The sequence below is a fragment of the Neophocaena asiaeorientalis genome, unplaced genomic scaffold (assembly GCF_003031525.2).
Source record: "Neophocaena asiaeorientalis asiaeorientalis breed wild unplaced genomic scaffold, Neophocaena_asiaeorientalis_V1.1 scaffold78, whole genome shotgun sequence".
NCBI classification, from domain to species: domain Eukaryota; kingdom Metazoa; phylum Chordata; class Mammalia; order Artiodactyla; family Phocoenidae; genus Neophocaena; species Neophocaena asiaeorientalis.
Genome location: NW_020175018.1, coordinates 13,596,445 through 13,610,914, shown reverse-complemented (window position 1 = coordinate 13,610,914; position 14,470 = coordinate 13,596,445). Strand labels below are relative to the sequence as shown.

General features: G+C 56.4%; 1 protein-coding gene across 4 annotated transcripts in view; it reads right to left on the bottom strand.

The window, feature by feature from the left end:
• Positions 1 to 14,470, bottom strand: part of PTPA (protein phosphatase 2 phosphatase activator) — a 25,433-nt gene that overhangs the window by 2,913 nt on the left and 8,050 nt on the right. For 2 of the 4 annotated variants that reach the window (XM_024762128.1, XM_024762127.1), the window contains 7 exons: positions 13,349 to 13,489; positions 11,760 to 11,885; positions 9,485 to 9,602; positions 7,513 to 7,612; positions 6,478 to 6,602; positions 5,522 to 5,622; positions 1,196 to 1,303 (listed from right to left, as the gene is read on the bottom strand). In XM_024762128.1, coding sequence (XP_024617896.1) covers positions 1,196 to 1,303; positions 5,522 to 5,622; positions 6,478 to 6,602; positions 7,513 to 7,612; positions 9,485 to 9,602; positions 11,760 to 11,885; positions 13,349 to 13,489 — 819 coding nt within the window. The remainder of the gene's footprint in view (positions 1 to 1,195; positions 1,304 to 5,521; positions 5,623 to 6,477; positions 6,603 to 7,512; positions 7,613 to 9,484; positions 9,603 to 11,759; positions 11,886 to 13,348; positions 13,490 to 14,470) is intronic. The other 2 variants (XM_024762129.1, XM_024762130.1) reach the window with 2 other exon arrangements.

The window sequence follows — 14,470 nt, the reverse complement described above, 5'->3', positions numbered from 1 at the left end:
CAAGAACAACAGAACACACACAGGGCAGGACCCCGGGTGCTCCCCAGCAGGAGGGCCAGCATGGAGGGCCGGGCTGCGGCCGGAAGGAGCCTGCACAGCCCCAGCAAAGGCTCCTCTCAGATTAGAGAGGTATGTGGGCTGGAACCTAAACACAGGATGTGAAGTCCAGAGGAAGGGGACCGGAGGCGGAGGGGGCGGAAGGGAGAGAGAAGGCCAGGCCCGGTCAGCTCCAGAGCCTTTAACCCCTTCAGGGCCATGCAGAGGGATCCAGGCCCACTGGAAGCGCTGGTACTACCAAACGCACCCAGCCCCCTACAGCCTGCCCTCCCTGCTCCCCTGCCTCCATTGATGGGTCTGAGTGAGCTCTGGGTGTAAGGAGGCCACCCGAAGAACCCCCCGTCCCCAGGAGAGGGATGACCAAGGGTCAAGAGAGGCGCACCTGCAGGGCAACACCTGAGACCACCAGCCTGAGGGTGAAAAGAGGGGACTCTGGGACCCACTCCTCCAGGTGAGGGACTTCACGCCCAGGCCCTCCCCTGGCCAAGGTCAAGCAGTTCCAGGATTGGCCTGCATAAGATGTGCAAGGAGCCAGAGGAAAGCATGGGGTGGGAAGAAATGTCTCCTCCCTACTTGCCAGAAAAGAAGCCACCTCCTTGGCTGGGAAAAGGGTGCCAAAGAGGCGAGCAGAGAAGGGCAGGAGAGGGGGCAGCCGCCTCCCAGCGCGGGGAGCTCTGGAAATCCAGACCTCTCCCTGCCTCTCTGACTGGAGAGCAGCGAGGACCACCTCAAGTGGTCATTAAAAATGCCAGCTCCCGGCCTCCCACCTGCCCAGCGATCAGACCCACCGAAGCTGGAGGGACATCACTTCGGATGATGCCTCCAAAGGATAAAACCCTTTCCCAGGCCTGTTTTCATTTTCGTGTCCCCACAGGAGACAGAGCTGAGAAGGGCCTCCAGTCATTTGACAAGTGGGAACAGAGACCCCCGAGCAGCGGGGCCTTGGCTCAGTCACAGGGCAGAGCTGGGCCTCAGTCCAGTGCTTTTCTGACTGCCCATCCCACAGACAAGAGATTCTGAGGCCTCAAGCGTCAGAGGGGCTGGCCGGCAACTCAGAGCTGGATTCAGAACAAAACAGCGGGGTGGGGACGAGGGAGATGCAGCCCAGGACCAAGCGTGCAGGCCAGTCCCCACTCACCTCGGCCTTATACATGCGGATGAGACCCTGGTTCACTTTGGACCAGGAGGGGACGGCACTGATGTTCCACAGCTGGTTGGAGTGCTCTGCAAAGGGGCCTGTTTTCATCTGGAAAAAAAAAGAGTCCACAAGCTGGAGAGATGGGTCGCCCAGGAGCCCACCCCTGCTCCCCTGCAGCAAGGTTGTGGGAGCATACACACGTACACACACGCGCAAGTTGCAGGCCCGTACATATATGTGGACACACACACAAGTGCCAGGACAGGGTCCCTCTTGGCCTGCCACAGGCAGGGCTGGAAGAGCTGAGGGAGGGGTCGGTTTGGGGGAGGGCCCAGACCAAACCCAGGCATCTGACTGCCCTCTGCATGGCAGGCAGAAGGAGAAGGAAAAGAGGGGGCAGACATGAGCCACAGGGTACCTGCAACAGATGGGGGAGGAAGGTCTGTCTGTTTAGAAAGCCAGCCTGACCTGGCAGGGGAGTGGGGAAGGGAGGGCAACGGCAGCGACGGCTCTGTTCCCAGTCCCTCCTCTTGGAAGAAATTCTGCGGCAAGCCCAGTGGAGCCCCCATGGTATCAGAAACCACCGCGCTGAGACGAGGAAGAGCTCGTGTACCTGAGCGCACCCCGTGAGCAGCACGAGGCCAGCGTGTCTGTATTTGTTAACAAGCAGGTCACAATCCCCCGCCACACAGTCCCCTCCCGGGCTGATAAGCAACACTGATGATGCTGGGGGAACGGGCTCAGCACCCGGAGCCCCAGGTTTCAGAAGAAAGAGTTTCAAAAGCAAAGAGGCTGAGCTGGCAAGAAAGCAGACTTGGACCTTGAGTAGGTGGAAGGTTCCAGAAGAGGCTGTGTGTAGAGGCGGGGCTGGTGGAGAGCTGTTCCAGAGAGGAGGGATGGGTCTCCATACTGGGCACCATAAGCATGAGGTCCCAGGAACACAAACCCCCCACCCTTCAGCTGTGGACTCGCCTGGTGACCCATGCTCGCAGGCCTCTCACTCCTGCAGCAAGGCAACTCTTACAAAACTGTAAGATCTACGTCGAAAAAGATGCCATTCTACCCTTGCCATCTCCCTCCCCTGGCCCAAGTCCCCCCAAAGCCTGTCTCAACCCCCGGGGTTCGAGCAGTGAGGCCATGGCCCATGGTCCCCACAGGGCTTCTCCCGGGCCAGTCCCTTCACCCAGAATCTTTCCCCTCCTCTCTGTAAGGCTCCCTCCTCCAGGAAGGCAGCCAGGAGCCCCCAGCCTGCAGGGGCTTGGCCTTCAGGGTGCTTTGTTCCCAAAGTCCCACTCCGTCAGGCTCCACCCTGCCCTCCCCTCGCCCCGCCCCTTCCCCAGGCTCTGGGCCCCACGGGAGGAGCGCTAGGCTCCAGCCCTCTCCTGCATACTTCCAGGCCCTGAGAAGCTCAGGAATCACTGGAGCTGGGGAACCAGTTTCACTCTGGACTAGGTCCCGTGAGCGAACCACCCAGGAGGCACCCTGCTGGCTCTGTCACAGCTGCAGCTCCAGGGGTCTGCTCAGCGAGGGCTCCGTGGCCAAGGCTGGCCCAGGGACGTGGGGAAACCAGGGGTTCTGCCTGTGGGCCAGCCTCCCCGGCTAGGGGCACGGGGTGGGGGACCCAAAAGGCCTCTCTGGCCCGCTGGCAGAGCCGGGGGGAGGCCCGAGCTCCGGAGCCCCAGTGGCCCGGGCCGCCTCCATGGAAAGGCCAGAGATGCTATTTAGAGGGGCTGCCCCCACCCCCACCCCCAGCCTTCAGGGTCCCAAGGTCTCCTTAGGTCCTTCAGAAGGAGCCTCTGCAACTCTGGAAAGGAAAGCAGATAAGGGGGGAAAGGGAATGGGGTCAAGAAGACAAAAAACATTCGCTCATTCCAGCCACAAAGGGAGAAGAGAAGGAGCGAGAAGGAGCGAGCGAGCTGCAGGCCCGCAGTGACCCCAGGGGGATCGCATGAGTCAGAGCAGCCATATTGAGCAGGAAATTACTCACAGACGCTGCGTTCCTGCCTCTCCACTCCCAAGAGAATCGGCCTTTTGTAAATGGTTCCTCTGTCAGTAACTGAGGGGGGTGGGGTGGGGGGAGGCTCTGCACAGCGCCTTCCTGTCAGCTCCTTCCCTTCCAGCTGAAATCTGATCCCTCCCTTCCCAAAACTCCAAATTTAGAAGCCAGATTGAAACTGAAATTCTTTTCCTGCCTGCCCTGGGCTCTTAAAGGCGCCAGGGCTGCATTTCCTGAGGCGGCAGGAGCCCTGCAAGGTGAGGTCCCTCATCAGGGACGCTCAGGGACACCGGGGCAGGTCGCAGGCTGGTCCCGGCGGGAGGAAAAGCACGGTCTCATTTCCAACTTCTTGTTTGTTAAATCCCCTAGCTGCACCAGCTCTAGTGATCCCTGGGGTCTCCAGAGGCAACACTGCCCCCTTCCTGACCACAGCACACAGAGCTCCACGCAGGCCGCCGGGTCCCCACGTCCCAGCGTCAGGCCTCGGGCCTCCCTCACCACCAACTGGGGGCTGCGAAAACCCTGGTCCGGGTGGTGAGCCCAGACTCCGGAGAACTAGCACAATGTGTGCCACAGTCAGGAGCTGCGCCAGCCTGCTCTAGGCTGGCCGAGTGGGTGAGAGGGGCTCTCGCCGGTCACTCGGCTCTGGGGCACGTCCCCTGCTAGCGGCCAACGTCCACCACCAGGCCCAAGCACCGAGGCCCCGGGCGAAAACCAGGCCTCGCAGAGAGCGTGTGGAACCACCCAGGAACTCCAGGGCCTACCGGCCTCCTGCCAGTTCTTGCCTCTCCCTCAACTGTTACCAGAACCTCCGAGTTCAATGTGTCTTTAGTGCCACCTAGTGGCCACCGTAGGATTCCCTCTAGCAGAGGACCTGGGTCCCAGACTTGAGCAAAGCTTTGGGGTTTTCACACCAGCGTAATCGAACAAACAAACAAGGAAACAAAGTTTTAAGATGGAGTCAATTCCCATACTCCCTGAGGCCCAGCCTGGCGTTCCTCCTTGTTAGTTACTGACAGGGACCCAGGGGCTTGGCCAGCCGGAACAGCTTAGCCTCTTACCCCCAGGAGCGGGCGAGGCCACCCCTTCTCCTCACCCAGCTCCTCCTGGGGTCTCCCCAGCTCCGCACACCCTCCCATGCTACTCTGGAGAGAGCAGCATGTGACTGGCTCTCAAGGCAGCGAGCCAGGCTGCCCTGGAGTCCTTCCGACCTTGGGCTGCCTGCAGTGCTGAAAGCAGCAGATCTCTGAGAATCGAGTGGTGGCCGCCCAGCCGTCAGGACGGCCTTCATTTGCTGACTTGGAAAAACGTGGCATTCCCCTCTGGCCTCTGCAGTTGGGCGCAGGCCTGAGCCGACTGCTGACCAGGAGAGTGGAGCTCTGGCTGCTTGGCCAGGCGTCTCCCCCTCTTCAGGGGGCTCAGAACGGGCGGCCAAGAGAGAAGCCCGCACCGGCAGGGGCGCCCACGGGTGTGCGAGGGACATCACTGGGCCAGCAGGAACGCCTGCAGGTGTCAGGAAGGAGAACGGGGGCGAGACCCTCTCCAGGTGGCAGAGCCAGGGTGCCCTTTGGGAGCCTGTGGGGTGGGTACCAGGCAGGAAGGATGAAAGGTCCCCACACCTCCTGAAAGAGAGGCCCGAGCGCAGTGGGTCCCCAACTTTCATGCCTGATCACCTGGCATATGTGTTTACATTCAGGTTCCTAGCGCTCGTCCCCCAAGATTCTGATTCAGAAAGCTGAGGTGGGGCCCAAGAACGTGCATTTTCACGAGCTCCCCAGGTGACCCTGAGGAAGCGGTCCAAGGCCGCACTGGCGGGAGGCCCTACTTTAGCAGGACAACGACACCCAGTTAAACGACCCCCGCTGGGTGGGCTGGGGGTCCAGGCCTGTCACTTGTGCTTCCAGCACCTCCCTTGGCCCAGGTCCAGCAAAGCCGTGTCCCTTCAGCAGGGATCTGTCCCACCTTCCACTCCAGTCTCTCCAACTCTTGCAATGGCTTCGTCCCACACGCACACAGCTCTGCAGACCCTGTGGCCCCCACCCTTCAGACCTGCTGCGTCGGTCACCAAGTCCACCTAATGACCAGGTCTTAATCTGTCGGCTCCAGTAGAAACCCCAGAGTACTGATTTAGAGGAAGAGAGCCTGGACAGTCAGAAGGTGGCTTAACCTTTCAGAGAGGCCTGGCTGGGCTTCCTTTTCAACAACCCACTTCAGGGCTTGGCCCTGCCATCTTCAGATGGCAGCTCCGGCTCCTGTGTCCAAAGCCACCAGCCTCAGCCCCTTTTGGCCCGGAGGCTGCCGCGGGCCCCTCCCTCAGCCCTTCTGCTCACCTCGGTGATAAACAGGACGCACTCCAGGAACATGTAGTCCTTGTGGCTCTCGTTCACGGCCTTCTCATCGACAAAGTGCCTGGGCTCCAGACACGGGTGGTCTGGAAACAGCAAAGAGCCCCGGGGTTTAGAACCAGGCGTTCGCGCCGGCGGGGCACCGCAGCCCCGTGCCATCTGCACCCACCCCACGGCTGCAGTCCTGCCCACCGCCCTCAACGCCTGATCTCGCTGGAGCAATCGATGGCCCTGTGCAGGTCTGTACTCTAGTGTAATAAGCTCCGGCCCTGCTGCTTTCCAGCCATGCCACCCAGTTGCCTCACCCGTGCAGTGGGGCTGTGGAGTGCCACCTGAACGTCAGGAGCACCGTGAAGCACCTGGCACGGTGCCTGCACGGGTGAGTGCTGGGCAGCGGTTTGCCGGCAAAGAGCCTCCCCAGGGTGCTTGCCTGAAGCAGAGAGCAGTGCCTGGCGCAGGGAAGTACTCAACAAAGGGTCGTTTATTAAGATTACTCCGTAGGCAGTTAATCCTACGTGGAAACAGACGTGGACCCTTCTCCCACTCTGGCTCGCCCGTGGGAAAGTGGGAGGGACCCCCAGAGAGGGCCCGGAGCGAGCAGCAGCTCCTCGATGGGCGCCCCCCGTGCACGGCTCGATGATAACAGCGGATGGTGCTGGTCACTGAGTCAAAAGAACCCCTCATTTTCAACAAAAAACCCCGCAGCTGCCGCCAGGAGCCGGGGCGCATTTCACACCAGTCCGTCACGCGCCAGGCGCCCTCGCCCCAGCCCGTGTCGCTTTCCATTATCTGCCTCAGCCTCCCCAGCCTGCCACGCCAGCTGCAGCAGAAGGTCGGCAGCGAGCAGCCTCCGTCAATAGCCGGTCTAATGCCTGCTTTCCAAGCTGTCACTGTGCACCCTGGGCAGGAGGGGAGGGAGGAGGGCCAGGGGACCTCAGTACCTATCAGCTGCGAACTGCCCCAGATGAAGGGCAGAAACTGGAAGTCATCCAGGCCCCACACGCCCTGGCTGCCGGCCGGCTCCATCCTGTACGTCTTCTGGAGCTTCCGCATAACCTCAAGGTACCTGCACAGGAGGGCAGGGAAGGGAGGGGAGGTGGCAAAAAGCAGAAAGACAGTCTCAACCCTTTGGCCAATGGGAGCAAAGGAGGCCGGAAATAACCACCTAAGAGTGTAACAGATCTCCTTTTCAATGAAAACCTGCATGCCTGTGTTACGCATCGGCTGATACGCTCAAAATTATGGAACTTCATTTTCTTCCCTCACACTCAGCCTCCTTTTGGCCCACGAAAGGGGCAAAACACCAACTGGGAAAGGGGGTTAGTGCCATCACCTCCTGACAACTTGAGAGCCTGGGCGGGAGCCGCAGCTCCTCTTGCTTCGGGTTGCCCATAGGAAAGCTGATGGGAGTCCAAGGAGATCATCCCCTAGATCCCTTCGGGAACCGCCCCTGGAGCTGCAGCATCAGCAGCACCAGAGTGGGGCCCTGAACAGATGTGTCAGCGCCCTCTGGTGACGGAGACACACCCACGTGCCGGGAAGTGGTCTGGGTGGTGAGGGGAGCAGGTCAGAGCCTGACTGCTTGGGTTCAGCTGGCTGTGACCTCAGTGAAAGGACCCGATTTCTCTATGCCTCAGTTTCCTCATCTATAAAATGGAAATGAGCGTCTTCGTGAGAATAAAAAGAGCTGTGTGTAAAGCGCCTACAAGTTACCACTACGCGAGAAATGCCACAGAAGCATTAGCGGTCGTTACGTAACATTCCCTTCGCTTATTTTTACTTGAACTTGAACCTGTCAGAAGGAGGAGTCCTGGACACCCTGTTCACAGACACAGCTTGATTAGGACAGGACAAGAGAAGCCACGGCCCCTCAGGAGCCCCCTCTAGCACCCCGTCCCCAGTCTGATGGTAACAAGGAGGAAGGAGACCCGGCTGCTCCTCCCCCGGCCGCCGCCCCTCCCGCCGGGCTCACTCACCGATTGAACACCTTGAAGACAATGGCTATTTGGTCGTCTACTCGCAGCACCCCTATCTTGCAGAGACAGCAGAGGAAAGCAGCAAAGGCAGCTTCATGTCCTGGGGGAGAAAACACAGCCGAGGTTGACAGTCTTCCAGAAGGCGTGGGACTGTTCTTGGCCTCACCAGAGTCCAAATCACTGCTAACTTCCCCTCTAAGGACGGAGGTGAACATGGAGGTGACGGGGCCTCTTCCCCACCCAGAAAGAACTAGGTCCTTTTAAGAACCACTAGTCCTATAATCCTACTCCTAAAAAGGCCCGGGCTGGTGGGGCTTCAGTAGGCATTCGCATCTCATTCTGGAGGTTTAACTCACCCATCAGTCCTGCCCTACTTATGCAGCACCTACTGCAGGTGGCCACCACCGCCCATGTCAGGCACTAGAGGGACAGAGGCCCTTGTTTGATAGTTTATGACCTATCAGGATGACAGACATTAAATATACAATCACTTCTATGAACCCACCTCTGAAGGAGAAGGATAGGGTGATAATTGGAGGATATCACAGGGGGATCCTGACATTAGGGTTCAGGAAGGCTTCCCTTCAGAAATAACATTTAATTTGAAAGATGAGTAAGAGCTGGCAAGGCACAGGGCGTGAGGGAAGCAAGAAGGGCACGCTAGCCAGGAGAAACAGCACATGGAAAGGCCCTGAGGCCCCCCCAAAACAACAACAACAACCGTGATATGTTTGAAGAACCCTAGGAAGGCCAGTCTGGCTAAAGCAGAGAGAGCAAGGGAGAAAGTGTAATGCAATGAGGCTGGAGATCAGACAGGCATTTACAGCCACAGGAAAAAGGTTCAGACTTTATCCTAAGAGCAGTAGGAGCTACTGAAGGCTTCGAAGCATGGCCACACTGCAGGGTCAAAGGGCACCCCCCTTCCTTCCCAGTCACGTCAAATAGAAATGGTCAGCGCTACAGAAACCGCCGGCGGGACTCTGGGCCGAATCCCATGGTTCATGGTGTCATAATAAACATATTTGGAGGGAGGGGAGGAGAGAATATTTCAGTGGCTTCCTGTCCTATTTCTGCAGAAGAAGGGTCCCTGCAAGGGCCTGGAAAGCTAATGAGCTGTTCCTTTCACCTGCACAGTTTTTGATCATGACCAGCCAGAGTCCAGGCCACCATCACACAGGGGTAGTCATCACCCTTGCACAGCTAAGAGCATCTGAGAGTGGAGGAAAAACCCAGCCCCTGCTGACCTGGCCACTCCCCACCTCCATGTCTTCCTGGTCGGCTGGTCTCAGTCAAAGCGCCGCCCCTAAAAGTCTCACTCGATAATAAGCCTGTTCCTCAGCATCAGGGGAGCAGATGACAGAACTTTCCCATGACCCAGGTCCAAGGGGGCCCTTCTCCAGGCCTGCCCCTGGGGCCGGGGCTCCTCCAGAGGCAAGGGAAGGGCCCGAGAGAGCAGTAGCTCTTGCATTCGCCTGCTTCAGCGTGGAAAGGAAAAGAAAGGCGGGCCTATCAAAGCAGCGACCCTCCTCAGCCACGCCTGACCTAGATAGAGGACACCCCCCTTCCCTGTTAAGATGCCCACAGCGCTCCCTCTGAAGGGCACCGAGTGGCTAACAGCAATGCTCCACAGCGCTGCCAGAGGCTACCAGGGTCTTTCAGTTCTCAAGGATTCCGTAAGCGGTTGTCTCGGGATACGCTAAGTGCTCAACAAATTATCAGTTTGGGGATGACGATGAGCGCACAGCGAGGCCCTCTTCACAAGCAACAGAAGTCAGCTCTGCGCTTACACCACCATGCATGTGGCACCGGCTCCCCCTGGTGGACCAAGCCAGAGCAGCAGGCGTCCCTGCACCTGCCGCGCTGCACCCCAGCTGGCTCCCTCACCCCACCAACACAACCCAGAGCAAAGAGCAGGCAACCCGAGAAAGGGCCACTGCGAAGCCAAGCAGGCGCCGCCCACGGTAACGGGTACCTGTGCCGTAGTCGATGCGCGTGGAGTTCCCGACTGACTCCTTTAGGTAAACAGCCACCTCGGGCACAGCAGCTGCCAGATGGGTGGGGACCACCGTGGCCACCAAGTTTTCTGCTTCCTGATAACACAAGAGACACAAAGTGGTGGCAGATTAGGCAGCATCTCGGTGGCCAGGTGCCCAGAGGCAGCATCTTGGTTGGAGCCTGGCTGCCACAGCGAGCAGTCCTGGCTCCCTGCTCTGACTGCCCACAGAAGGAAGAGGAGGGAGAGCATGTCTTTTCACACAACGGAGACCACCCTGGGGTGGCTCTTCATCTGCTGACCCTCCCTCCAGGGGACACGGTTCTGGGGGCAAGACAGGAGGGATCTACAAAGAAGCCATTCGACTTTCCCACCTAGTAACTCACTGACACCTCCAGAGATGTCCTCTTTCTTCATACTCCCAGCGAGGGAGTTTGTGCCCGACGTCCACCAGAGACGTATGCAAGGACGTTCACGGCAGCATTATTTATAGCAGCCAAAACGTGGAAACAACCCACAACCGAACCGTCCGGCAACGGCAGAAGGGATAACTTGTGCTATGGCCTTACCCTGGAATGCTGCGTAGCAATGAAGAAGACCCACTGCTCCGCCCAGCACAGGGGAGTCACACAATGTTGAGCAAAAGAAGCCAGACATTTACGTGAAGTTCAAACACAGGCAAGATCGAGCTACAGGACAGCTGTCAGAAGCGTCTGGGGGATATCAACTAGGAAGGGGCACCAAGGCCCTGCTGAAGTGCGGGAATTTTCCATGGCTTGACATGGACGGATGCAAGGGTAAAAACATGTTAAGATCTATCAAGGGGACTTCCCCGGTGGCCCAGTGGTTGAGACTCTGCCTGCCAATGCGGGGGATGTGGGTTCGGGCCCTGGCCCAGGAGGATCCCACATGCTGCGGAGCGGCTCGGCCCCTGCGCCACAACTGCTGAGCAACCCCCGCCTGCCACAACTAGGGAGGGCAGGCACACAGCAACGAAGACCCAATGCAGCCAAAAATAAATAAATAAAAATAAATTTATTTTAAAAAAAAGATCGATCAAGCTGTACATGATTGACAGCTATGGCTTGTCAGCTTTCTTTAAGTTATAACTTAAAAAAAAAAAAATACGCCCATGTGCCATCTTAGAGACCAGAAGCAGCCCCAGGCCACTCTTACGGAAGGACGGTGTTTTGCTGGGTCCTTGGGACTCCCCTCTGTTCCATGTGAAAACACTAGGCCAAAGAAACTAGGATGCAAGTTTCTCTAAGTTCAGTCTATAAACACCTGGCATGAGGGACTTCCCTGGTGGTCCAGTCGTTAAGACTCTGAGCTTCCAACGCAGGGGGCGCAGGGTTCAATCCCTGTTGGGGGGACTAAAATCCCATATGCCACGTGGCGTGGCCAAATAACAAAGAAACAAAAAAACCCAAAAATCACCTGGCATGAGAATCTCCTGGAGACCTGGTGAGAATCTGGACTCCCAGGGGTGACTATCCTTCATGTTTATTTTTTGTTTGCTTCTAACAGGTATTACCTTTGCATGACTCAAAACTAAATACATTATAAAAGGGATGCATTGAGAAGTCTTACTTCACCCTTTCCCGTCCACCCCCTCCCCCATCCTCAAAAAAAGAAACCACAGCCTTATTTGCCTCTTACATATCCTTCCAGTGCAAACTGAGCAATACAAACATACCTTTTTTGTTTCCCCTCTTTCTTACCAAAAGGCAGCTTGCCGTGTGCATAACACCCCAGCTCCCCTCTAACCTAACAGTACAGTCGGCCCTTTGTATCCATAGATGGAGAACCCATGGATACAGAGGGCTGACTGAACCTCGCCATTTTATACAAGGGACTTGAGCATCCGCAGGGGGTGCCGGAACCAATCCCCCACAGATGCCGAGGGACCACTGGAAGTTGCGGTCCCTTCCCGAGTTCCCTAGTCGGCCTCCCTATTCTCTCTCAGAGCTGCACGGTACTCCCTGGGTTGACTTTCCAATTTATTTAACGGATAATAAACTGCAGATGGACACGTGGGACGTTTCAATCCGTTGCTACGATCACCTAATAAACAGCCCTGTGCAGAGGACTGTGCATCCACAGTGGTGATTCCTGGAGGAGGGCTGCGGGAGAGGGTAAACGCATTTGTACTTTGAGAAACGGAACTGCCATTTTAACAAACTCCCCAGTGATTCTGATATCTGACAGCTCTCTCCCCAGCCCAGCCCCCAAGCCTGTCCTGCAGCAGCCTCACCTCGTCAAGTTTGGCATACCAGGTCCTGTAGGCCTTGTTCCCAAATCGAGAGGGCTGGTCCACGGGAGGAGTCTCATCAATCCACCTGTCCAGCGTGTTAAGGAGAGCGACCAGCTTCTCAATGGCCTGTGGAGGCAAGTAGAGGGGGCCAAGCCATGAAGACTAGTGTCCCCAAGCTAGAGCCACAGAGGGAAGAAGTCCCAACTGCTGCTGGACAGTGGCCGCGAGGCCTGGCACTGCTGGCGTCTCCCTGCTGTCCCCCTTTCTTCCCACCACCCTGAGCATGAAGGAGGGGACAGGTGAACACAGTGAGCCTCACAGAAAGGGCCCGGCACTAGGCTGAGGGACCAGCGTGGCTTCCGCACCCGGTTTCACAGCTCACCCGGGGGAGCTACCACATGAGCACAAGCTGCGGCCCTGACCTGCTTTACTACATTTTATTGGTGTCTTCCGTCTAGAACACGATACCTGCTCAGCACTGAAAACAGATATGCAAAAAGGAAGAAAACAAAAATGACCAATAATCCTGCCACCCAGAAAGCAACACCACAGGTATACCCCGCTTTTCGAAAGTTCGCTTTTCGCCGCTTTAGTTTTACGGAAGACCTACATTAGTAGCTGTTTTTGCTACCCGAAAGAAATCTAAAGAGGATTTTCACTTTACACTACTCTGGTTTACAAAAGGTTTCATAGAAACGCTGTACTTTCAGATAACGGGGGAACCTCTATTAACATTTTAACGTACTCTTCTATTGCATCTTTTTAATAGTGTTTTCCATTGTTTATCATGGTGAGAATTTTGAAGGCAGCTGGACCTGCCTTCAAATCACAGCTAAAACACCATTTGGTTGCCGCAAGACCTTGACCAAGTGACTTTAACTCTCTGAGCCTGTTTCCTCATCTCAAAAATGGGCATGATGGAAAATGACTCCAAGGGCCGTCACAAGGACTAAGTGACAATCCAGGAAGCACAGTGCCTGGTACAGGGTGATGGTACACATCCACACACAGACGCTGAAACAGGCGTCACAGGGCACACGCCACTTCGTAGCCTGATCAGTTTCCTCATGACCCTCGTTCCACAGCAACAAGGAAACATAATTTCGCAATTTTGCAAAAGCCTCTAACAAGTGAATAATATTTCACTGTACCAATGTACTGTGATTTACTTACCAAATCCCTCACTGTTAAATGTTTGGGTTACTCCCAATTGTTCACTCCATGAACAATACCCTGTGCAGAAATGCTGGGTCAGAGGTGCGAACGTGGGTAACGCTTTGTACGGCCAGCAGTGTCTGAGACCCATCTCTCATCTCTCACCTCTATCTCTCCTACAGAGGGCAGGGACTAAGGAGTGGAATCCGTGTGACAGGCCAGGCAGCGTTAGCACACCAAATGTTACTCACCGAGGACATCAGGTGATGCTATCTATCTAAAACAAAGGTCTGTGAGGGCAGCTCCAGAAGTGCCCCTTCCAGATGTAGCTCGCAGAAATGGGCCAGGACAAAGGTAACGAAAGGCTCGGGGAGCACATGACACAGGGGACAGGTGGGCCGGGAGGAGGGGCCTTGCCCAGAAGCAGATCTCACCTGTGTCTGCCGGGTACAAATGGTATAAGGAGACACCTCCAGGCGCTCCTGGCGGGGGTAGGAACTAGCAAGAGGTGCCCACGGGAAAAGGGGCAAAGGCACAGAGGGCGAGGCACGGTCAGGTCTGCCACTGCGGAGACTCTGCAGAGAAATGGTCCCGAGAGCTGAGTGTGTATTTGTGGGGAGGGAAAAGGCGGCCTTGAGCTAACGGGGTACGTGGTAGCCCGTGCCCCCCACACCGGGAGGCACAAACCACACTGCAGTCCGTGCAGTCCACACAAATAGCAACGTGACAGTGGCCCTGATGCTGCCCTCCCTCACCTCCCCTTTCCCTACGCTTGGGGCCTGGGAGAAGAGGAAAGTTATCTGTAAGAGGAGAAAGTTCCCTTTATACCTGGCTGTGGCCAAGGGCCAGGGTGACAAAGAGCTGCGTTGCTGAAATGTGACCAAACGCTCTGCCAGAGCCTGGCTTTGTGAAGAACCAGGTCGCCAGGAAGAGCTGATAAGGACAGAGCAAACCTAACCCCATGCAGCAGCTGGGACTTATAAGGGTTGGTGCAGTAATCCTGGCCCCAGAAGCACCAGAACAGATTCCCCAGAGAACTGTCTTCTCGGTGAGGCACTGAAGGGGATATAAAGAAGGTGCTTGAAGCCAGCGGGGGGCCAGGCCCCAGCTGCTAGCTCAGCTGGGCCAATGAATAATTAAAAGTCTCCTATAGCTTCTCTTTCTGGAGAGGGTTTTTGAAGGCAGGGGCTGCCTCTGTTGTTTGCCTTGTTGGGAGGAGAGGGTTGGAGGGGAGGGAGCTGTGGGCTGAAGCCCCTAGGAAGCATGAAGAATAATTTGAGCCACCCTCCTCCTCCTTGGACCAAAGCTTCCTTTTCAGATTTCATGGACCAGTAAAATTTTCTCCAAAATCTTACTTGCCAAATTTAAATTCTGCCCTCGTTTAAAAAAATCAAACAGAACAACAACAAAACATAAGCCTCCTATCTACTATCACCTTTATTTTACAAAAATAAAACATTTTAACCCCCAAAGAATAGGACAGACATAATATCAGAAGGAAGGAGCGCATTCTAAACAAGGGTCTAGACGATCTCATACATCGCCTCGCCGGTTCC